Genomic DNA, 24,897 nt, shown 5'->3' with positions numbered 1-24,897 from the left:
TCACATGTAAGCAACTAATTATCAGACCAATCTGAATAGAGCCATCCAGTAATCCCTTTACCTGCCTGCCAACTTTTCCCACGACCCTTGAATATCAAACTCTACTTCCCCTGTACCACTTCATCCCACACTTCATGTAGCCAAGCAGTGGGAACTCTTTGATTCTCTTCTGTCTCCCCTTTATTCCATTTTTTTTATGCAAATGCTCTGTCTCTCTCTCATCCTTTCGTTCTTTTTTAAGCCTCTGTTTCTCTCTTTTTTACCACTCTTCCCCTATTTTATTTGTGCCTCCCATTATGCCAAGCCCCTACTTGACCAGCACTCTGTAGCTTTTAGCAAAGATAGTATTATATTAGTCTCCGACATTAACATATACACTATTAATCTGTGTAAAAAGGTGTGTTCATTAAGGACCATTGTTAACAAAGGTAAGTAATCTATTTTGTAGACCAGTCCTGCCTAACCTTTCTTATCACAGGGGCCAATGAAATGTACCATCATAGAGAGAGAAAATCTACAGAATATGCTGTGTTGTGACTACCTTGCTTACTATGGCTGTTAGGATGATACTTACGGATTGCAACTGCCCACTTAACACTTTCTTTGCTTTCTCTATAGTATGCTATGTTTCTGTGCTCAGCAATCCTCATCACCATCATACAATACTGTAACTTCTGCCAGCTCAGCTCCTGGATGCGGTCCTCTCTAGCCACAATTGTGGGAGTGGTGCTACTCATCCTACTCTACGTCCCATTGTGCTCCGAAAGGTGAGTTGTCAAACCTCACACAGCATGGGTCTGCTGGCTTTCTTTTTAAAGTCTTTGTTAACTCTCTCATTCAGACGTTCACTCAAGTCAACGTCAACCTCCCGTAACCTTAATTCTCAATTCCTTGGTTCTTTCCACTGCCACGCTAGGATGTCTGGAAATCATTTCATGGTTCTGCATCGCTAACGCTTCCATAGACTAATATAGTCGACAAGCTCCTTGGTACTAGTAAGGATCCCAAATAATTTTAAAAATGTCATTTAGAATTCTTTAAGCCTCCAGGTGTTGTTTTTTTCAGTATCTGTAGAAGATATCTGAAAGCTACTGTCTTCCCATGTGTTCAAATGTTTTTTTCATTAATCCTTTCATGACTTGGTTTTTCAATTAGCCTTTCGTAACTTTTTTATTAATATATCGTTTTCTAGGTTCTTGTGTTTTATTTATACCTGTCTACTAGGAATCCCCTTTGTTTTGCAATCCACTTCACTTAATGTCGTTTATTCCTAACTGCTACTCAAATCGTATCCTTGTAGCTCACTTGTGGTTGATTGCTTTACATTCTGTATCAAGAGTATTTTAGCCTTCTTTTTTTAAACAAAGTGAGGTCACCATTCAGGTGTGGTAACTGTGCGAGGAACATATCTGTAATAGCGTTTGTGATTCATGCATGTGTTGTATATGTACGATCATGACTGAGTGCAGTCAAGTCCACAAATAGAACACAGTAGGCTTTGGAAAATTGAGAGGAGGTGTGTCAAGGCTCTAAGATGAAGGGGTGCACAAATGATTTCTTCTTCTGATGTTAAGAGTAGTGTTTAAACAATTAGATACTTATAGTAGGCCTACCAATGTGATACTTCTTATTCAGAAACCAAATAAAAATATCCAATTGAAGGTTAACCAGCCCCTGTCTCCCCTAATCCAATCATCTGCAGTTGTTTCTGGGAACAATGCTTATGATACAAAATACTTAAGTTTACCTCAAAATTCAAGACTTTATTGATGCCCTCATCCTCTGTATTTAACGCTCTGTGACTCAGATGGCATCATTAAAACACTTTACAAGATACTAAAAATATATCTTGCCTCTTCACTCTTTGATGGTCCCTTTTTTGTGTCTCATGCAGAATTGGGCTGTGTCTTATACTACTTAGGTTAGTCATTTCATCTTTGAAAACAGAGCACAATCATTTTTAATCACATTACAGAGACACTTATAAAGTTGTCAAGGCATTGGCCTTGACTTTTGCACATAGAAGTTTAAGTTAACTTTTCCCCTCATATTTTATAGCCTTATGGCCCACTATAGTGGGCTATACTGGCCATTAAAGGCCCACTCCAGAGTTAAAGGGAGTGGGACTCAAATGCCAGCATAACCCATCTATAGAAAGGCTAAAAGGCTATTAGAACATTCTGCCGCTAGAGGGAAGATTGTTCTAATAAAACAAAGGCCCCATGGAGCCCGAGCGAACTGAAATTACCTCGGGCTCCACGAGGCTCTTGTTCACAGCAACAGCTGTGAACAAAAACATTGGAATGTTGGAGCTCCAGTCCTCTACTGGCCATTAAAAGCCCAGAGCACTCCATTGTTTTCAATGGTGTGCCCAACATTACAAAGTTCTAATTAACTATAGCACTTAAGAGAACATATTATCAAACTTACTAGCCTGGCTTACCCCTCTCACCAATATGGTAGCTGACCCCCTCTGCGTTTGAGTGCATTGGGCCTGTCTGCTTAGCTCGTCTACTGATTAGTTCTCTGGCACTGTGCATGCTTTATACCTATATTCGATGCTTACACCGATATTTATGTACTCTGTAACCAACCAGAGGTTGGAAGGAGGGCCAGGGAGATGTGCTGGGAGACCAAAATGAGGTTTTAGGCCGAAGTGCGGGAGGGTAGAGTTCAGCATTGAATCACAGTAATAAAATGTTTGGGGGGAAAAAACTTCCTGTGGGTACAAAAGCATTACATATTACAAGTGGATAGACACTCAAATCAAATCGGACAGCTCATGACAATTTTTCAATAATCCACAAAGGATATTTCATCCTATCCATGATGTCCAGATTTCATTGCAGTGTTCCCAGTTAGGAAGCCAAAGTGGTTATTCCCTTTATTTAAGAACATATCTGAGTAAATAAAGTATATGTTTTTGAGGCAGACCTAAGGCAGTAAGTATTATTTTGTTCAGTTTTAGGGTGGAGGAAAATGGTTTTGTGTCTCTCCTGCAGTAAGTCGAACACTCAGAGATAATAGCCCATTTAGGCCTCCAAATTCCAAACAGGTTCTGAAATACTGCTCTCCACAAATATCAGCTTGCTCGTGTTCCCTCACCCATATTTGCCAGATGTCGTAACACCAGATCCAAACATACCGGCTGGGAAATCCTGTTGCAAGATTGCTTTAGGAAAGGGCTGCATTTCAACCTGGACCCCTTCCCTGGCGCTCACTTGGCGCTTTGCAAAGTCATGGAGGAGCTTGTAAAATGCTCCTGCCCGTCTAGCAGTTTCCTATCCTACCTTCCCCACGTACAGGAGTCCTCACTTGCATTTACTGCCTGTGCAAAGAGGATGGTAAATGTGTGCTATCCTTACCCCCCCCCCCCCCCAATCAGAGTGTCTGTCTAATTCCATGGGGTCAATTCGGGCTCCATTCAGTTATTCCCCATTTAAAGAGGTTTAACTCATAATTGCAGTACTTCTATGCACATATTATGTCCGGTATCGGAAATTCAGGTCACCCGAATCACCACTTAAGTGTGCATTGCTTGTAAGTGTGCCCTCAGTGGTAATAATAGAACATGCAAGTAGCCATCCAGCACAGAATGGGGGAGAATTTACTTAGACATTCATCGTAGTGAGACAACAGAAATAACTATGAGTAAGACATGCACATTCTTGAACTCATTCTCAGGCATGTAAAGACAGCCACAGAGAAAGGGCAGTGGACTAATATTTACGCCATTTTAATAATTAATTCTTCCCAGAATTAGCTTCTATGGTACCTCAATATTTTAGACAACATGGTGAGTATTATAATCACTCTTTTTTCATACAGCGTGTATTTGTTATCCAGTGGTGTTACTATATGCTGCATACACTGTTTCATCTTAATTTATTTTCTACTGGGAACAGTTTCTGAACAGCAATTACTGTGTGAATGCACAGAAAATGCAATACAATGAATAAATCACAAAGATGAATGTGGAAGGAAATTGTTACATACATTTGACAGTTTCGAATAATGTCAAAGATGCTGCTTGAGACATATTAGATTATAGGAAAGCTTTATATACAGTAGTAGTGGTTGCCGAAATATGGTTGTGATTGTTGGAACAATATTGATGGATTTAGTAAAGCTTTTGTTCGACATAGTTGGGTGTGCTACAATGAATAATTTCCCAGATATTGTAATGGAAAGCTTCAATCAGGTGCTGGGCGTGGTTGGAGGTAAGTGCATGGGCAGTGCAGGGCCCCCACTGTGGCCCCTGCACCTGTTCTCCACCAGCTTTTTCATGGCGATACTACTCCTATGAAAAGGCTGGCGGAGAACGAGGTCACAGTCCGCAGTTAGGGCTGCCCTGGTGGATTTGGATCGAAGCCAGGCCGCCGGGATCCAAGATCCTGGCGGACCTGGCTGTTCCCTGGTGGTCAGACCGTAGGGTTGTTGTGTGGCGGTTGGACCACCGCACAGGGTTCAGTCCAGACAACCACCGCGAGTGTGGCGGTCATTCGTAATGAGGCCCAAAGTGTGGAAAGATCAGCTTAATCCTCGCCTCCGGTCAGGACATAGGATTAGTATGGAAAATGTTGAATAATAAAGTAATATTTCTGTGTTCTTTTCTGTATACAATCCATGTCGCCTGATTCCTTACTGCTATAAAAATATCATAGCTAAACACTTCAAAAACTAAGTAAATTTATAGCTAGTTTTAACTTGCGTACATATGAAAATCTGTTTTAGCAGTATGTCAGAGCTGTTGTGGGCTTAGAGTACTAAGGCTCCAAGGCCATATGTCAGCAAGGGCTCACCCGCTGTAGTACCATTCTTGGCGCTTTTTTTTTCTTGGACTCAAGTGGATTTTGTGTACAACCCAGTGTTGTTTTAATATATTAGTAAACATTAAATGTTCTGGCTTGTAGTGGATTGTTTTTCAAAAGGGTGGATTTATTTCTACCTTTCCCTCATATCAGTCTCATTCTCATTCTTCAAATGAATACCCTATGAGATTATATACCCTCCATGGTGATTCCTCCAAAACCAGGTGAATGTTTTTATATATCAAGCACCTCACAGTGCACTTCTTTTAAAGTCATCTGTAAAAACCGTACACCAAGAAAATCTAAGATTTTTTGTGTAGTTGCCATTATCATTTTGTTTTCATATAAACATATGTACATATGCCGAAAATATGCATAAGTACATATTTTTCATTTTTTCCTTTGATACTGGGCTACAATCGGATCTTGATTTTGATTTCATTTGAGCGGATTCATCCTTTAGACAATAATGTAGTCATTTCTCTGCTGTGCAAGTGAAAGCCCTGTCAGTGTAAAAAAAATTCTTGGAATGTAGAAAAACTGATTTACAGTGTGAACAAAGCTGCTCTTCAACTATTTGACACATTGTATGATGTAGAGCTTTCTCTGTAAAAAGAAAGCGCTCCTTTATTGGAGACCAATAAATAATCAAGATTCCATACGTTTGGAACACTTTAGCTGTCTGTTGCCATGTCCTGATGCTTCAGTGAGCTGTGAACAAATATCAAAGACGATTACTGTTTCCAGGCAATTTTTGTTTTTGATAATACTAAAATATATTTGTGCAGGTGAAAAATTTGTTGATCACTTTACGTTTGATTAGATTCTATGTTCACTATATCATATGTATAGATATGTTTGTAGTTCCACGGCAGATAAAGATAATATTGGTCTTGTTCCTCTATTCAATTAGTGATAAGCTCTTATCATGTCCTTTACTGCTTCTACACTACCGTGACTTGTTTGAGCCACCCATACACAAGCATAATTCATGCAGTGGAGAAGATGATTTAGCAATACCAATCTAAACCCATAAACATACTGGCAAGTGAAAACAAAAAGTATTTTAGAGGGTTGTCTGACAGAATATCGACCAAGCAAATCTCATGTGGGAAGAATATTGTGTAAAAAATATCGAGGACCAAACTATCGAGAAGGTAAGTGCAGTGAGGTCAGTATAGATGTACTATTCGTAACTCCACATCTATGTATACCTTTGAGATATATATATATCTGGTGTTAAATGTAGTTTATGTTTGCTTACCCATAGAAATTTACCTTCACAATATTTTTTGTCGATATTCCTGACCCAATATTTTGTCCATGCAATGTTTGTTCTCTGATATTTTGTGCAAACACCATATTAGTAGCAAAATATCCTCACTAAACATGCTGGACTTCCCAAACGATACAATTTTTAAAAAAATGTCTGTATGGTAGGTATAACCTCTTTCAGAGGGAAGCTATCTGTGTTAATCAAAATCCTCGGCAAGCAGATCAACTAAAATTGGAGAATAGGGAACATTTCTTGGGCCATATTTCCACAGATTTTCTGTGCCTGTGAGTTCCCCTCTGTGGTCAAGTGCATTTTTCAAGATCTTGATAAAGGTAACTTGAACTTCACAGGGTTTAGGATACTCCATCTTGGTAACTACTTTATCACCACATATTGGTGCTTTAACAAAGATGCTTGTCTCTTTATTAACTTTGCCAACTATAAAAAAAAATGTGGAGGCTCTCTGCATGAGTATTCCAAAAGAGAGCCACTCTCAGAGCCTATGGACAAGATCCTTGGTATGACTGAATGGCCTAATGTAACACTCACTTTTGCCTTGTAATTGTATTGTAGTTGTATTTATATAAAGCTTCAGACTACTATCAAGGCACCAAAGTACCTCATACAGGTACCACGCGTCCACCTGCTAGGGTGTTACTTGCAGTGTGTTCTATGTGGTCAGCTTTTGGTGGAGGTAGTATTTTTTGTCCTGTGGACCTTTTCAGGCCGGCCTACCTGGCAGTACCAGAGTGTCCGACAGACCAGCCAAACACTGCTTGTAGCTCACCCCAGACAAAAACAGATTGCCTCAGTAAGTGACAGATCATTGCATTCCTGCACTAAACGCTGTTTCTTTCTATGAAAGCTTAGAGCAGAATGGCATCTCTGGCTCTTCATTGGTTCTTTGCAAATGCAAACTAGATGGATTAAATCTGTGCTAGGCTGCCAGCACAGCCTTCATGCTGAGTTCTCTGTCAAATTTAGCCGGACTGACATGTGGTCAAGTGATGGGGTATTTCTAAACCTGTGCCTTTCTATTTTGGGATTAGCATCCAGGTGTAGCAACATTTGGAAACGGTAATCTTGTCTTCTTGTGGGGATTGTAATACAATTACTTTGTTCAGTGTTTTTTTGAAGGTCGAGTAATTGCTTGAGAGGTTTTAGTCTGTCCAATGAGTATTCCCGGTAGCTTCTTGCTCGTGCATAAACTGCTGCATTACCTAAACTGATAGAGACTTCTAGTTGCAGATTCCTTAACTTAGAATTTTCCCCCAGGTGTCAGACTGGATCCGGAGAATTTTTCTTCGAGCAATACCCTTGCGCGTCGGTAGGTGGCGTCGGTCGACTCCGCAGGCATCGTGGTCGCCGTGATGACGTCGGGAGTAGTACATAGACGCTGCCCTCGTGTAGTGACGTCAGTTCTTTTCTTTCGGCACCACGCGCTGATCCGAGAGAGAGCTACCCTTGGCTATTTTTTGGCCGAATTCAACCGTTTTGTCGACTTTTTTTGGTGCGAACTTGGTGCGTTGAGGATGTCCCGGAAGACTGGGTTCAAGCCGTGCCGGGACTGTCACCACATGTTCGGTGATGGACCCTCATCGTGTTTGTCTGTGGTGCCTCGAGTGCAACCACGACCCGAAGTCGTGCTCCGAGTGCCGGGCGATGCATCCGAAGACTTTGAGGGAGCGGTCCCTAAAGCTGATGGCTGCCCGGCACTCGACTCCGCGTAAGTCCCGATCTCGCTCGAGAGGAAGGTCTCGAGATCGGTCGCGGAGCCACCACCACTCGTCTTCATCAAAATCGTCGGGTCACGGTAAGAAAAAGAAGAAGTCGAAGAAGTCCCATCGCTCTCTAACTTCACCCCGTTGCTCAGCCGACGCGACGCGGGACGAGCGCCAACGAAGTAGGCCTCCATCCTCGGAGCCTACGTCTGGGTCGGCCCCGTGCTTCCCCGAGTATCCCGGAGCCGGAGCGACCCCCGCCCTACTCAAAGAGTTTTATGAGGCCATGCGCCTCATCTTTGGGCGTGCCGACCCCGATCCGGCGCCTTTGGGCCCAAGGGGCTTGGAAGAGGGGCCTTCGGGTTCTGCGCCGGCGGCTTCGGCCCCGGCCACTGAGGTCGCCTTCGGATCCGTGCGCGGATCCAACCCGACGGTGGTCGCACAGTCGAGACCTTCGTTTAGCGCCGCTCTCGACATCGGTAGTGCCCACTATCGACCTCAACCCCATTCTCATCCCCGACGACTCGGAGTCAGAGCGGCGTTTGCCGACGCCGCCATCGGCTTCAGTGGGCCCTATTCGCCCGAGGTCTGACCCATTTTCCTATGGGTACGAATACGGGGAGGAATTGGAGGGGTCCCTGGACCCTTATGAATACCAGGAAGACCCTACTGGGCACAGGACTTGGGCAAAGCCAGTGGTCTTGATACTTCTCCTGACTGGCATGCTGTCTCCTCCTACCGTGGCTATGGCGGAGGGAGCTACCTATGGTATGGTGGTTAGTAGGGCGGCTGAGGTTGTTGGCCTTGAGCTACCTACTGTCGAAGTCAGGTCTAACCTCCTGACGGAGGTGCTTCAGCCTGGGGCTTCTACTTCTGAACTCCTTCTTCCATTTAATGAAGCCCTCACTGACGTCTTTTTGGGTACGTGGTCCAAACCCAACACAGGGGCTCCTGTAAACAGGACGATCGCTCGCCTCCATCGGCCTGCGCCGAACGACCCAAAGTTCCTGTCCGAACATCCTGCGCCTGAGAGTCTTGTTATCCAGGCGTCCTCTTCTTCTGGCGCGTTCCCTTCCGCATCCATAGGGAATCCAAAAGGCTGGAACAGTTTGGTAAGAAGTTGTTTTCTTCCTCCAGCCTCGCGCTGCGGTCCGTGAACACCGCATGCCTTTTGGGCAGTTATTCCCACTCCCTGTGGGATACGGTTGCGCAAGTCCTGCCGCAGATACCGGAGGAGGCCCGTGCTATTGTCTCCCAGGCAGTCAAAGATGGGAGAGATGCAGCAAAATTCACCATCCGTTGTGGGCTGGATACGACCGACTCTCTGGGCAGATCGGTTTCTACGACAGTGGCCTTGAGGCGCCATGCCTGGTTACGTACTTCTGGTTTTTCGGGGGATGTCCAACAGTCACTCATGGACATGCCCTTTGATGGCACCTGTCGCTTCGGAGACAAAGCAGACTCGGCCTTGGAGAAGTTCAAGGAGTCCAGGGCTACGGCTTGGTCCCTTGGCCTTTCTGCCGCCACCCCCCACAGTCTGCTTTTCATCCCTTTCGTGGCCACGGAAGGGGCGCCCTGTCGCGTCCTCAACCCAGCCACCGGGCCATGCACGCTGGACAGCCTATGTGTGGACGGGGGCGCGGAATCCCACTATTCCTTACCGCCCACCCATCTCCCCACTTGCGAACTGATTTCTAGGGACAGGGATTCCCCCTTTCAGGTCCTTAGCTCTGGCGCACCAACATCAATGTTCTTAGCGGCTCTGCGCTCTGGCGTGGAAAGTCGTTAAAAGAAACTGATGTCACTGCGCGAGGGCGGCGTCTATGTACTACTCCCGACGTCATCACGGCGACCACCACGCCTGCAGAGTCGACCAATGCCACCTACCGACGCGCAAGGGTATTGCTCGAAGAAAAAATCTCCGGATCCAGTCTGACGCGTGGGGGAAAATTCTAAGGTAAGGAATCTGCAACTAGAATATGTCTCTACCAGATATTTTGTTACCGAAGGTAAGTAACTTGTACTTTCTTGCCAACATATTTGCTTTAAAGAAATTTCAGTATTGATTTTTAATCTGTAACATCTGCACAAATTTGCAGTGCTTAGCTAATGTTTGTTTTCTGAGACCGAATTGCATTTGTATCTGTGCTGAAGATGCATTTTTGGGGAAGGCAAAGATATATCTGCAGAAATTTAGTTGCTATTAAGTCCAAGGACTTAGCATGCCTGACATAGAGACGCACTACTATATGTCAAAGTTGGAAGCAATTAGGCAGGCATTACTTTCAAATCTTGTAGTAGGGAAGGTCGCTTCAAGGTTTTATACAGTGTTTGAAAACCTGCCTTTAGTGCCAGTCCTATTGCTGTTAGTCCATGTGAGCTTTGAATGAGCCTCTGGAATCTAATAAACCCCAAGGTATGTGTATACATTCATGTATTCAATTGGGGCATATCCGTGGGGATTTTCCTGCTTTTTGCCCACTACCATCACCTTCATCTTCTCAAGGTTTATTTCCATTCCATTTTCTTGTGTGCAGATTTCGAAGGGAGTCTGTCAGTCTTTGAAGACCATCTTTAGTTTGACTTATTAAGATAAATGTAATTTTTGGCATAAAGCAGATTGGATAGTTCGTAAGAACCTATTTTGGGAGAATGGGAATTGACCCTGTTCAGTTGCCGAGTCAGATCTGCTAATTAGAGATTAAATAGTTTGGGTGCCAACACGCAAGCCTGCTTCAAACCTGAGTATGTTGTCGCTTTTCTTGGTACATGTGTCCAATCTCCCATTTTGATCCTTGACCAGTTGTTAGTGTACAACAGTTGAATTTTCCTTAGCAACAGTGGCAGTATTTTCCACCTTGCTAGTTTACCTCTACAGTTTCTCTCGCTGCACGTAGTTGAATGCTGCTTTGAAATCCTTGAGGCATAGGTATACAGACGCTTGCTTTCTCAGTTGTTGGTCAATTCCAAGTGAGAGGGCCAAGATGTTGGTGGAAATGCCTGCACCATGGCAAAATCCAGTTTGATTAGTCTAACTTTCTTAGGTAATGCCCTGTCACCACCTTTACATATTGGGTTGATCACCGAATGCCTCCATGAGTCTGGTATCACTTTGGTTTGGAGGGCAGAGTTAAAGACAGTGCTCAGTTGTGTTGCCCAAAATTGTGAATTGGTGTTATAGATTCCTTGAGATACTGCCTTTGGTCCCGGCGCTCTTTCTCCACAACCACCCTAATTAATTTTTGTGATTTTGATTTCCATTTGAGGGTCGGGTTTTTGTAACTCTGTGGTTCACTCCGGGCTTTAGTGTACCATTTTGATCCAGGCTATTTGCAGTCCTATTGTTCCCACCTTCACTCCCATCCCGTCGTACCTATGATTGCCTTGGGCTTGAGTATACTTGTATATAGTGAAGTGTTTTCTTAAGAAGGTTACCCATCCTTCCTCTGAGATATGTGAATTGTATATAATGTGAGGGCATTGGCCTATGCTGATAAATGTCAGCCAAAACATCTTTGAGTTTGGATTTTACTTGAATATAGCAACTTTGCCCATAAGTTGTCTTTCTCCGACCTCCTTTCAAACCAGAGAAATTTCCTGTATTTTAACCTTTGTTCCCTGAAGCATTTATCATCTCTTTATTTTGTTGATTCTTTCATTATGCCTTGTTTACTTCACTTTTGGCAAACAGCCCATCTTTGTGAAGAACTTTGTTGGGTTTTGAGCGACCCATGTATTTGGTGGTCAGTCTGTTTGCTCAGTTGGGGTGGATGTGCATAGTTAGTAGCTTACCTTTGAAGTTCTCCCAGTGCTCAGGTGTTGTAAGCTCTGTGCTCTGGCAGTCTTTTATCAGTTTTGCAGTTGTTTCCTCTAGACAGGTTATTGTATTCTCAGAGTATTTTAATCTTATCATCTGTGGTGTAGAGCTGCTGTACCAAGGAATGTTGTGTCTGTTTGTATTTCTGTTCTCTGAGGAAAGTGATCATGTCCAAACCTTTGTTCTATTAAGAAGTGTTATCGACCTAAAAAGGAGTAGAGATGTAATTGTGTTGTCTATTATTGAGTTTGTTGCTCTAGTGTAGTGTGCTGGAGCAGGAGGACTATCAGCTGGGATCTACCTTTTTATCGATATTAGGCCCAACTGAGCGACCTCTGTAACGAGCAGGTCCCTCTTTTTATCCCTTTGTTTTGGTTGATACTTTCCCTACGGATAAATGTTCCACAATTTGTCTTGGATTGGTGACACTACGTTTTCCTGTGAGGTACAAATTAAAATCCTGATTTGGACATTGGCGGAAGGGTTACTTTATCACAGTGTGACGGAGTTCCCATCCTCTGAAATCTAAACCCTATTATATTCTGTGGGATTTAGATTTCAGCACACAAGATTTAGATTTCAGCACACAAGATATCCATCACAATTGTGATGGAGTAACCCATTCTCCAATATCTAAATCAACCGCTGAGTTCCTGTTGAAATTAGCAGAAATTGAGAAGTCTATTGATCCCTGTAGTTTTTGTAGATCAGTTATTGTTGTTACTAATTTCTCTGAGATCGCATTTAGTATTCTGGTTTGGATGTAGGTACTGCATTTATCAGTGCAAGTGTTTTGTTTACCAGTTTCCAGTTGCCCATTAGCACTACCGATATTCTAGGAGCCTTGTACGCCCTGGTTGTACATTTGGCCTGAATTGATGCGCTGATGTATGTTGTCAGGGGTCCTGTCTGACCTTTCATTTGGGATTTTATTGCTGGATTTGTGAATTCTATGAAACCTGGGAGTGAAATCAGACCTGTTGACCATGTGTCCTGGTGCATAATGATATGATACCCCTTCCAACACTTTTTAAGCTGGTATTTTGAAGTTTGTTTAATAGGTCACCAATATTCCATTATAATATTGAGACGCAGGTTTGGGTGATCTTGGAGTGGATATGCACTATAGCCTAATTTCAGTTGCAGGGCTTAATTTAAAATGCTGGTGGCAGCCATCTCCAATCTGAGTATTTTTCTACATTGATGTTATTAAGGTAAGATTCCCCCTGCTGCCCTGGTGTGTTCACTGGTATAATTTTGCCTAGTGGATTGCATGGTACTGAGTAAACCGGCGCCCCTTCAGTGTCTATTAGATTGCTTTGAGGCATTGACTATTCTTCCAAGAGATGTGGTTACCCTGGTTTCCTGCATTAGTAAAGTGTTATGTTAAATGTTTTAATTTTAGTTAGTTTGTCATTATCATACTAACCAACCTTTCTGTGGCCCAGGTTTTTAGGGTCACTTTGTATTGTTTGTCACCTTCCAGGGGATGAAACTCAATAGATTTAATTTCACTCAAGGTGATGTTCATTAGTATTTATGCTGATTGCATCAATCTTAGTATTTTTCCTCAATCTAGGATGCACCTCTTCCATCAATCACCTTTTGTGTGGTATTGAGATAGTAAGTACCTTCAAAGGTTCCATATCTGTCTTTTTCCAGTGGAATTTTTAGCTTCTTTGTCTTTGAGAGTTTACTTGTCCTCTCTGCACTAGTTAACTGATACCTTTTTGTCATGTTTGCTCTTGTTGGTAATCTTCCATTTTTCCATCCATTGAGTGGACGGACATTTCTGGGTGGTCTGTTCTATTGGTTTTCTGGTATTCATTTGACGGTTTCTGCAAGAACCTTCACTTTTGCTTTTTCCCAGGGGCCTAGCTGCATTCCTGAAGATTGGGAATTTTTTTTTTGCCTTGTGTTAATTCACTGGCTGGTTACATTTCTTATTCCTTGCTTTTCTTTACCTATTTCGCTGCCATTTTGTGAATCGCTGTAGGAGAGTCCCCAACGCTTGAGTTAATTCCGATTTGTACTATTTGGAGTTTTCAGATTAGAGTTATTTACATTATGTGTAATGATGAATATCCACTTGTGTGCTCTGTACATCATTACCATTGACCAGATGCTGATCGTTAGTTGATTGCAAGTTTTCCTTCCCTAGAGCTTTAACTCATTCTTGGTGTGCCATGGGAGGCTCTGGTTCAGGCTCAAGGAGTGACCCCACCACTTCCTCGTTGGCCAGCATTCGTTTTGAGTCATTATGTGCATCAGGGCTTTTGTTATCAAGGGCTTGTTCCAGCAGACCTGGGAAGACTTGCACAGGTCTGATTTGCATTCTGTGATTAGTGTGCTTTGAATTGTTGGAAGGCTGCTGAATTTATAAAAATCGGCGAGCACCAACGTTTTGCTTCCTGCATGTCGGTGTCTTCTTGCATGTGCTTTACCATATTGCTCAAGTCGCTGAGTTTTTTTACTTTTTTGGATACAAATATTGCCAGCATATTTGGCAAGTCCACTTGTAAGTCCAATTTTTTTGATTGATAATTAAGAGCATCCACAGTTGATTGAAAGATTTTGAGTAAAATCGCCCAGGTGCCTGTTATATTGTTTGCTTGTCCTGTAGCATTGATAGTGACATCTTATAGTTTTTCTCTCTCTGTGTAGTGGGTTCCAGTTTGGTTAACTGTTAGCTTATCAGCGCCAATCTGATCCTAGGTGTCCCATTTGTCTACATCAACTCTATCTGGCCCCTCTTCCTGTTTGATATGCGTACGTATTGGCTAATTGCTTGTTGAAGTCTTTGGTGTGTTTTTTGTGTCCCTTATAATCTGTGATGCTAATGTTTCCATATAATTGTGACTACCCTTGTCATCCACTGTCTCCCAAGAGTGCACTACCGGACACTGCTCGCTGGGTGATTTTCTAGGCTGACATCCTGCAGAGCTGTGTTTAGTTCACCCGTTTTGGCTGGCGGAAGTTCCTCGATAAAGATTTCCCCACTATGATGACTTTAATCTAGCATGATTTACACCCAGTGGGACAGACATCCGAAGTCCTCTGAAGCATGCGCTTGGGGAGTTGGGGGTTGAGGTGTTGTGCGTGTGTAGCAGTTGCTCAGTGACTGAGCTGTTGCTGTCCATTAAAGTCTAAGACCTCACCCCCCCCCTCCCCAAGGTACATTGTCCCATTTTTGGCGGTTATGTTTTTTATGGCTTAAAATTGTCATCAGCAGCGGGAGGCCTGCTCTCTCATCTGCTTTTTTGGGACATTACTACAAAGGACAATTATTATCCATATTTATTTATGTATTTATTTTTGGAATTTTATGTAGTGCAGACTTGGCCCGAAGGCATCCATGGGCTTTACAACACAGGATACAGGGTTACAGAGGGTTAGTTGTTAAGCTGGACGTTTACATCAGTATATCTGTAAAGGAGTTACAACAAGAGATAGTTACAGCAGGTCATAGGATATGGACCATTAAAACAAAAGCAGATCAGGGCGCAGTGGACAAAGTAAATGTCTGGTTGAGAGTGAATCAACCTGGATGCCTGTCAAATAGGAGGAGCTTGAGGTCCTTTTTGAAGGTTGCAAGACGTGTTTAGACGGACTGAGGGAGGCAGAGAGTTCCAGATTCTGGTGGCATTGCCGGAGAAGGACTGGTTCATATATCGTTCTCACCTGAAGGTGGCGGGTTCCAGTGGCAGGGAGTGGGCATTTCTGGGACCCCTCATAGCTCCGGAGATTTTCAGTTTCTCGTTTAGATAGGAAGGTGATGAGGAGGTCAGTGCTCTGTGGGCAATGGCAAGCGATTTTGAATTGGGCCCGCTCTTCAATGTGGAGCCATTGGAGGGATAGCAGGGTAGGGGAAATGTGGTCTTGAGACCTAAGATGAAGCATGCTGCAGCATGTAGTGTTGCTCTCAGTGGGGCTAGGTGAAGTTTGGGAACGCCTGAGAGAAGGGGCAATTCCATAGTCTGGAGAGAACGAGAGACTGCACCACTGTTTTGAGGTCTTGCTCCTAGATCAGTTGTCTGATGCCCCAAAGCAGCCTAAGTTGGTGTTGTGCGCTGTTGGCTATGGCTGCTATGTGGCTGTGAAGATTGAGATGATTGTTAAGGGTGATGCCGAGTGGTGTAGTGTTCGTGACAATAGCCTGGCAGCCTTCTAAGGCGGGAAAGTTGGGCATCCATTATTGAACTGGCAGTTTTGCTTTCACAGGTGTTATCAATAGAAATTCTGTTGTAGTTGAGTTGAGTTTTAAATGGTTGGACATCCAGTTTTGAATCTTTAAGAGTGTCTTTGAAAGCAGGGCAACGTCCTCTGGGAATAAGATTTTCAAGTACCTTTGGGTATCGTTGGCATAGAGATGGAAGAGAATCACAGAATTTCTGAGAATCACACATGGAGGTTCTGGGTAGAGGTTGAAGAGGGCTGGGGAAAGGATCCAACCTTGAGGGACACCTTGGTGAACGCTGGCTGGTCTTGAGAACGAGTTGCCCATATTCATAATGAAGCTCAATTTTGTGTGGTCTCTGTTTTTTTTTTAAAAACGTCATCAGTGGTGAGATTAGCTCTGCGTTTGTCAGTATGATTTGCTCTGGATAAATCATGTTCCTAGTTGTGCCCTTCTGTTTCCTTTTTCATTTGATCAAACCTTGTTTGGGTGTGGCCATTGTTCCCCTGATCTAATTTTAACTGTTAAATGTTTTTTCTGGTGAATTGCGGAGCAGTTACCTGGAAGGAGTTACTTGCCTCTCTTTGATCTCTTAACTCTTTTGGGTTGTGCATGACTCTGCCAAACTTTCTGGCTATCTGGTTATAGTGTTTTCTGTGTATTTCGAAATGATATCCTATTTTGTTCCCAACCCTGCAGTCCGTAGAAGCTTAGGCCCAACTCCTGCTGAGGCCCAGAGCCCTGAGAGATCATTATACAGTGTAGTGAGGTGGATGACGTAGATAATATTATGTTGAGTGAGAGAAGGGTGTTGCAGACCAGTGCAAGTTGCAAGAGCACCTGTGCTTCCTGCGCTAATTGGTGCTAGTGTTTGACTTAGTTTACTAAATATGCTTAATTGGTGCCTGTGTTGCTTTGCTTGCTGAATTCCAGGGCTCTTGTTGACGTTCCCCCCTCACTCCAATCACTGGCCTCAGCAACCAACCTGCTCTTGTATGTCCATACTGCGTGCGCTCACAAACAGAACCATGTAATTGTGTATTACACCCCCACTCCTCCCATCCAGGTTTTCTTACTTGTGGGTGAGGGGTGGAGTGTTGCAGTTGGCAGCAGGCACCACCCGTAGGCTGAACTGGTCAAGACTAAGCCAGATCTGGCAGCACCAGGAGACCACAATAATATGGCTGTAGCAGATCGAAGGCAGTAACATCAGCAGTTGTCGCAACAATGGTCTCAGCATCCCTGATGCAGCTCGGGGCAGCTAAAATAAAAAGATATCAGTGCATACATTCAGCAAGCCTACAGACATTATTAAGTGACTGACTTTTAGTCATACAGCCATTGCCCATCATCTTATAGGGATTTAATATTTAAAACCCTTCTTCCAAAATTCATTCTGATGCGGAAGATCTGTTGCTAGTGATGAAATAGTTGCTAACAAGTGTTATACAGAATTTATATTTTCCATAGATCCATGAGCAGTCCTTGTATCCCCAGTAGCTATTGCCACTTTCATTCTCCTTAAAATACACCTAAGGTGGCACTGCCATTATTAAATTTTATTGGATACCATCAATAAGATGGTTAGAATTGTGGGTCATGATGATGCTAAAATACTGCTAATGGTCAAAGAGCTACAGAGATGCTGAAAGAAAAGTCCATTCAGTCCTCCAAATCTGTGAATGATACCAGTCCTAAAGAGCCTTTGCTGTAAATCCGTATCTTTACTTTTTGCCTTTTGTGGTCCCTGCTACACTGTGACATCTGTTATAATCAAAGATGTTTGCTGTCCACTTGTGGCTGGACTTGCAGGCACCATAATTCATTAATGTAATTGCCAACATCTAGATCAGTTTGGGTGGCGTTCTTTCCACCATCAGATAGTATGCTTGCTTGTGGATTCCAAACGAAAATAAATTACATTTTCCGTAGACAGAAAACTTGCAAGTTCCTCAGTGGGAGCAGCCCTTTGAACTGATTTTTTGTGTAAGTTGATTGCAATGTACGGCACCTAATATCCTATTTTATTATGTTCCTGTTTCAGATTCCTCAAAATTCCAGAAATGGATTTGCCACAAAATATTAGGTAAGCCTGTAAGAAGTTTTTTTGTAATATTTTACTAATAATTTCACATGATGGTAGGTGTAGGTAAGACTGAAATAAGGTAGGTGCATTGGTCAGTGTGTATAACATAAATAATGCCCAAATGGTTTCAAGATTGGAGGACAATAGCGGTTAGAGGTGGTAAGGGCATTGGCGAATGTAATATGGTCTGAAGATAAAGAGCTATCACTTCACACAGTACAGTGTAGAGAGTGTAGAAGGTGAGAAATGAAAGTGATCTTGCTGCATACATCTCAGAGACTGAGGCAATAACACTGGAGGAGTGAACTAGAAAAAGTTCAGATGCTTGAAACGTTAGGCTCCAAATGTGGTGAGGTGATAGAGCTATGAAAGACACATAAAATAAGAGAGAATATTATTCACAAAAAGAGTAGAGGCATCTCAAGGCAGGCTATGGTATCTGGTGCAGATGAGAGACTGTGAAGAGAGCTCTAAGGTAGGGATCAACACAAAGTGAAGTCTTGATGAAACTGGTAATAAAATATCACTGACATGATTTCATACTAATTTATAGTACAATTATCAATTCTACTCATTGATTAGAAAGGGTTAAAGGTTGAAAGAAAGGCTGTCCTTACTGACGCCTGGAGATAAATAGGAACAGGATAAGCAGTTCAAAAGAAGCTACTAAAGAGAACAAGTATATCTTAGGCTTTAAAATGAAGACGAATGGCAATTAGAAGACATAGGCCCTCATTATGACTGCGGCGGTCTTTTGCCAAAACTGCTGCAGCCGCCGGAAGACCGCCGTATTAAAACTGCCACCAGATAGCTACACCGCAGGCGGCCGGCTATCCGGCGGCATTCATCATGGCGGTAGGAAGCGCTTGGGCAGTTCCACTGCCAGCACCACCATGCCAGAAAAAGACCGTCTACAGAATTACACCCAGTAATTCTGTGTGGCGGTCTTCTGGTGGCATGGCGGTGGCGGCAGTGGGAGCGCCGTTCCGTCCCCTAACGGAGGAGCATCTTGTCGGATGCAGTAAGTATTGTCCGCAAGGGTAGGGAGTGGGGGGGGGGGTGCTAATGGGGGAGGTGTGTATGCGTGTCATGAATGTGGTGGGGGAAGTGTCTGTTCGTGTGTGTGTGCCAATTTGTAAATGTGGTGATGCATGTGGACGTGGGGAAGGGGTCATAATGAGGGACATACACTGTTGGAGGATTGAGCGTTAAATGCAGAGCTACAGAAGAGAAAGAGTTGTCAAACGGAGCAAAAATCACTAATGATGCATAGTTCATGAAGTGAGAAGAACTGAGGACCACTACTGCACTCCTGTCTAATCAGTGTTCAGCCAATGTGGAGTCAAAGGAGCAGTCAAAGGAACTCGACAAAAAGGAGGGCATATTTTAAGAAAATTATAAAAGGTCTCAAAGAGAGCCCAAAATTAATTTACATACTGCCTGTATCCAGACAGATATTTCTAAATGTGACTTCTGGGCTTGACTTTCATGAGGAATAAACCTGATAGAGCATGGAGAGAGCAATGTGCTCAACCTTTCACCAGGTAATTAGCAAATGCAAGTATCCTTCGTTGGAAGAGAACATTCTGCATGGGAAGAATCCACATTAGTGCACGTGTATTAAGGTCCCCGCAGTCAAAGAAGCTTAAGCCCACACTCCATGAAGGTATGGCTGAAAAGGACCTAAAAGGGTAAGGACATTATAAGTCAAACCAGATAATGAAAGGGTCACAGTTCTGATCACTGATGCTGAGACCTATTTCATCAGCTATTCAACCTTCATCAAGGATTCCTGGTGTCCCATGCAGATCTGGTGTTCACAAGTAATAACCTCACCTATTTTCCAGGTATGGTTATTTTAAAGACGGTACTCCCCAGTGCCAGAAACTCATCATGCTCTGTCACTGAAAAAAACATGTTTATTGTTGTTGAAGCTCAGGTTAGTCACATAGGTTAAAAACATTAGAGGTTTCCTGATGCCACTATTGTTGTTTATGTTGAAAGACATGCATTCTACATCATCTAAGATGTTTGATTGTTGTTAATAGCCCTCCTTGACTCAGATACCCTTGAAAATGGAAGTACTATCTTCAAATATGTTGGTGTTAGTATGGTCTTACAGCGTGATTCTTATGTGTTTGCATTCAGTATGTAATACCCGTATCCAATATTAGGGATTGAAAAGCATTTTGTTCTCCTCATATAGAGAGTGTGTGTCAAAGAATTGCAAGTCAAATGACTATCTGTGTCATTGGCGTTAAGCCCACTTTGGCACTACTTGGATACCATCATCAGATTGTTTTTCCAACCAAAGGGGTTCTGAGGCTCACATGGTCTCAGAGAAAAACCAAAACATATCTCCTAAATCCAAAACATTAAGGGCTATAGAGACCCCACCACGGATGTTACATTTGCTGTGTACCAGGTTGTAGGAAAGTACCATCTTGCCTGGCATGTTACCCCCATTTTTCACTGTATATATGTTGTTTTAGTTGTATGTTTCACTGGGACCCTGCTAGCCAGGGCCCCAGTGCTCATAAGTGTGCCTGAATGTGTTACCTGTGTTATGACTAACTGTCTCACTGAGGCTCTGCTAATCAGAACCTCAGTGGTTATGCTCTCTCATTCCTTTCAAATTGTCACTAACAGGCTAGTGACCAATTTTAACAATTTACATTGGCTTACTGGAACACCCTTATAATTCCCTAGTATATGGTACTAAGGTACCCAGGGTATTGGGGTTCCAGGAGATCCCTATGGGCTGCAGCATTTCTTTTGCCACCCATAGGGAGCTCTGACAATTCTTACACAGGCCTGCCACTGCAGCCTGAGTGAAATAACGTCCACGTTATTTCACAGCCATTTTACACTGCACTTAAGTAACTTATAAGTCACCTATATGTCTAACCTTTACCTGGTAAAGGTTGGGTGCTAAGTTACTTAGTGTGAGGGCACCCTGGCACTAGCCAAGGTGCCCCCACATTGTTCAGGGCCAATTCCCCGGACTTTGTGAGTGCGGGGACACCATTACACGCGTGCACTACATATAGGTCACTACCTATATGTAGCTTCACAATTGTAACTCCGAATATGGCCATGTAACATGTCTATGATCATGGAATTGTCCCCTCTATACCATCCTGGCATAGTTGGCACAATCCCATGATCCCAGTGGTCTGTAGCACAGACCCTGGTACTGCCAAACTGCCTTTCCCGGGGTTTCACTGCAGCTGCTGCTGCTGCCAACCCCTCAGACAGGCTTCTGCCCTCCTGGGGTCCAGCCAGGCCTGGCCCAGGATGGCAGAACAAAGGACTTCCTCTGAAAGAGGGTGTTACACCCTCTCCCTTTGGAAAATGGTGTGAAGGCAGGGGAGGAGTAGCATCCCCCAGCCTCTGGAAATGCTTTCATGGGCACACATGGTGCCCATTTCTGCATAAGCCAGTCTACACCGGTTCAGGGACCCCTTAGCCCTGCTCTGGCGCGAAACTGGACAAAGGAAAGGGGAGTGACCACTCCCCTGACCTGTACCTCCCCTGGGAGGTGCCCAGAGCTCCTCCAGTGTGCTCCAGACCTCTGCCATCTTGGAAACAGAGGTGCTGCTGGCACACTGGACTGCTCTGAGTGGCCAGTGCCAGCAGGTGACGTCAGAGACTCCTTCTGATAGGCTCCTTCAGGTGTTGCTAGCCTATCCTCTCTCCTAGGTAGCCAAACCCTCTTTTCTGGCTATTTAGGGTCTCTGTCTCTTGGGATTCTTTAGATAACGAATGCAAGAGCTCATCCGAGTTCCTCTGCATCTCTCTCTTCACCTTCTGCCAAGGAATCGACTGCTGACCGCGCTGGAAGCCTGCAAAACTGCAACAAAGTAGCGAAGACGACTACTGCAACTCTGTAACGCTGATCCTGCCGCCTTCTCGACTGTTTTCCTGGTGGTGCATGCTGTGGGGGTAGTCTGCCTCCTCTCTGCACTAGAAGCTCCGAAGAAATCTCCTGTGGGTCGACGGAATCGTCCCCCTGCAACCGCAGGCACCAAAGAACTGCATCACCGGTACCCTGGGTCTCCTCTCAGCACGACGAGCGAGGTCCCTTGAATCCAACAACTCTGTCCAAGTGACTCCCACAGTCCAGTGACTCTTCAGTCCAAGTTTGGTGGAGGTAAGTCCTTGCCTCCCCACGCCAGACTGCATTGCTGGAAACCGCGACTTTTGCAGCTACTCCGGTCTCCGTGCACTTCCGGCGGAAATCCTTTGTGCACAGTCCAGCCTGGGTCCATGGCACTCTAACCTGCATTGCACGACCTCCTAAGTTGTTCTCCGGCGACGTGGGACTCCTTTGTGCGACTTCGGGTGAGCACCGTTTCACGCATCCTTGTAGTGCCTGTTTCTGGCACTTCTGCGGGTGCTGCCTGCTGCTGAGAGGGCTCCTTGTCTTGCTCGACGCCCCCTCTGTCCCCATTCGCAATTGGCGACATCCTGGTCCCTCCTGGGCCACAGCAGCATCCAAAAACACTAACCGCACGATTTGCAGCTAGCAAGGCTTGTTGGCGGTCTTTCGGCGGGAAAACACTTCTGCACGACTCTCCTCGGCGTGGGGGATCCATCCTCCAAAGAGGAAGTCTCCAGCCCTTGTCGTTCCTGCAGAAACCTGAGCTTCTACTGTCCAGTAGCAGCTTCTTTGCACCCACAGCTGGCATTTCCTGGGCACCTGCCCATCTCCAACTTGCTTGTGACTTTTGGACTTGGTCCCCTTGTTCCACAGGTACCCTCGACTGGAAATCCATCGTTGTTGCATTGCTGGTTTGTGTCTTTCCTGAAGAATTTCCCTATCACAACTTCTATGTCCTTTGGGGAACTTCAGTGTACTTTGCACTCACTTTTCAGGGTCTTGGGGTGGGCTATTTTTCTAACCCTTACTATTTTCTAATAGTCCCAGCAACCATCTACAAGGTCACATAGGTTTGGGGTCCATTCGTGGTTCGCATTCCACTTTTGGAGTATATGGTTTGTGTTGCCCCTATCCCTATGTGTCCCCATTGCATCCTATTGTAACTATACATTGTTTGCACTGTTTTCTAATACTATTACTGCATATTTTGGTATTGTGTACATATATCTTGTGTATATTTGCTATCCTCATACTGAGGGTACTCACTGAGATACTTTTGGCATATTGTCATAAAAATAAAGTGCCTTTATTTTTAGTATATCTGTGTATTGTGTTTTCTTATGATATTGTGCATATGACACTAGTGGTACTGTAGGAGCTTCACTCGTCTCCTAGTTCAGCCTAAGCTGCTCTGCTAAGCTACCATTATCTATCAGCCTATGCTGCTAGACACCCTATACACTAATAAGGGATAACTGGGCCTGGTGCAAGGCGTAAGTACCCCTTGGTACTCACTACAAGCCAGTCCAGCCTCCTACACAGGTCACACAGAGAATGTGTGGCATTTAATTTCTTACAGAAAACTTGCAGAAAACCATGCCTAAGTTTGATTTTCATTGCAATAAAAACTTCATAGATTTAGACTTACATGATGCATATTCTGCTGGGGCAATTTCTCTACTATTGGTGCTATCACTCTGGTGGGACTCCCGATCCCAGGGTGCACCAGCCCGTGACACAGCTGCTGCCGTGGGGGAAGCACTGACAAATCTCATTAAAGCGCTGCTTTCCCTCCGTGGGACCCGTGCTCGGACTGCGCCCAGGCAAAACCCTGGCCAAGGGCGGGCCCATCCTGTGCCCATCAGCAACTGGAAGGGGCCAAACATCACCCCTGTGTTTTTTTGTTTTTGGGTAGGTTAGTTACAGTTTTGTTCACTCTATTTGTAACCCTGCCTTTCACCCCTTTGTTGAAGGAAATACCCAGTAGATGTCCTCTTAACAAAGTTTAACAGTAGCGCACGTGTTGGATGAACAGAGTAACTGCTATCGGGATTAAGGGAATTACATGCATTTGGCGTGGTACTGGGCAGTTGGTTCATAGCTGAGGTTAATTGTTTAAAGAGGGCAAATGAATGCTTACTCACACTAAATCTGGTGGTGCTGGCTCTTTGGAGAAGTTTTTAACTGGGGCAATGGGGGTGATAAACAAAGATATTATTAATACAGAGGCAGGGTTGGGGGCTATGAGGAAATCTGTCATAGCGCTAGCTGAAGTTGATACCGCAGCAGTGCTTAATTTGTGCTTGTTTTATCCAGTGCTGAGCACCGGCTCTTATTTTTGAGGGCCGCTGCTTAGTCTCCTGCCTCAAGCATTTGCTGTGAGGAAAAGACACGTTTGGGAAAGACAGAGGAAGGGAAAAACGAAAAAGCATCACAATGAGAGAAAGCAGAAAGGTGCAGGTGTGAGCTGAAGGGGCAGGGAGTGGCCGTAAATGGATTGAAGAGGTCCGAGATGGCTTCAGGTTTATGCTGCCTCAGTATTCCGTGTTCCCAGATTTAATTGCAGCAGCTGCGTGTATAAGAAGAGGGCTTTGGGCACAGGCACCTTTTTATTTACAAATTAAGCACTGTACCGCAGTCCATAATATTCCCTCTAAGACTGTCAGGGGTGACGATGTGGGTCCATTGAGTGGCCTGAGTAATAGTCTCTTTGCCTCTGTTTGACCAACAAACCCGTGCTACCTCCTGCTATTTCATGTCTGACGGATTCACCACCAAAAAAGAAGATTAGGATGAGGTCTGAGGTGGCGAGAGTCACAGCATCAAATAAAGCGGCTTTACAGAAGGGCTTTGACCTGACCTGTGGCTTCTTTCCGATAGGGAGGGCGTCTCGCCTGGGATTGAAGACAGGCTGCTATCCCAATGTTATTGTTTTTGCAGCTATGGAACTCTGCTTGTTATCCACTCTAAACATGATTAATAATAGACTGTCCAATGTTGAATTTTTAGTGAAGTGCTGTGTAAGCTCTTTCACCTCACAGTTGCCCATAACAGCTCCTAGCCTTTCTAGGAAGGTGATATCATCAATCTCGGGAAAGGGGTAACTATGAGGCACCAGAACTTTTG

The 24,897-nt window shown here is 44.2% G+C and overlaps 1 protein-coding gene across 5 annotated transcripts in view; it reads left to right on the top strand.

Moving 5' to 3' along the window:
- ADCY9 (adenylate cyclase 9) overlaps window positions 1–24,897 on the top strand; it is a 453,549-nt gene that overhangs the window by 401,447 nt on the left and 27,205 nt on the right. For all 5 annotated transcript variants that reach the window (XM_069210454.1, XM_069210453.1, XM_069210452.1 and 2 more), the window contains exons 9-10: window positions 619–767; window positions 17,847–17,888. In XM_069210454.1, the coding sequence (XP_069066555.1) occupies window positions 619–767; window positions 17,847–17,888 (191 nt within the window). The remainder of the gene's footprint in view (window positions 1–618; window positions 768–17,846; window positions 17,889–24,897) is intronic.

This window comes from Pleurodeles waltl, chromosome 10 (genome assembly GCF_031143425.1).
Source record: "Pleurodeles waltl isolate 20211129_DDA chromosome 10, aPleWal1.hap1.20221129, whole genome shotgun sequence".
Taxonomy (NCBI): domain Eukaryota; kingdom Metazoa; phylum Chordata; class Amphibia; order Caudata; family Salamandridae; genus Pleurodeles; species Pleurodeles waltl.
Note: the sequence above shows the minus strand (reverse complement) of the source record. Positions and strands in the feature narration are given on the sequence as shown.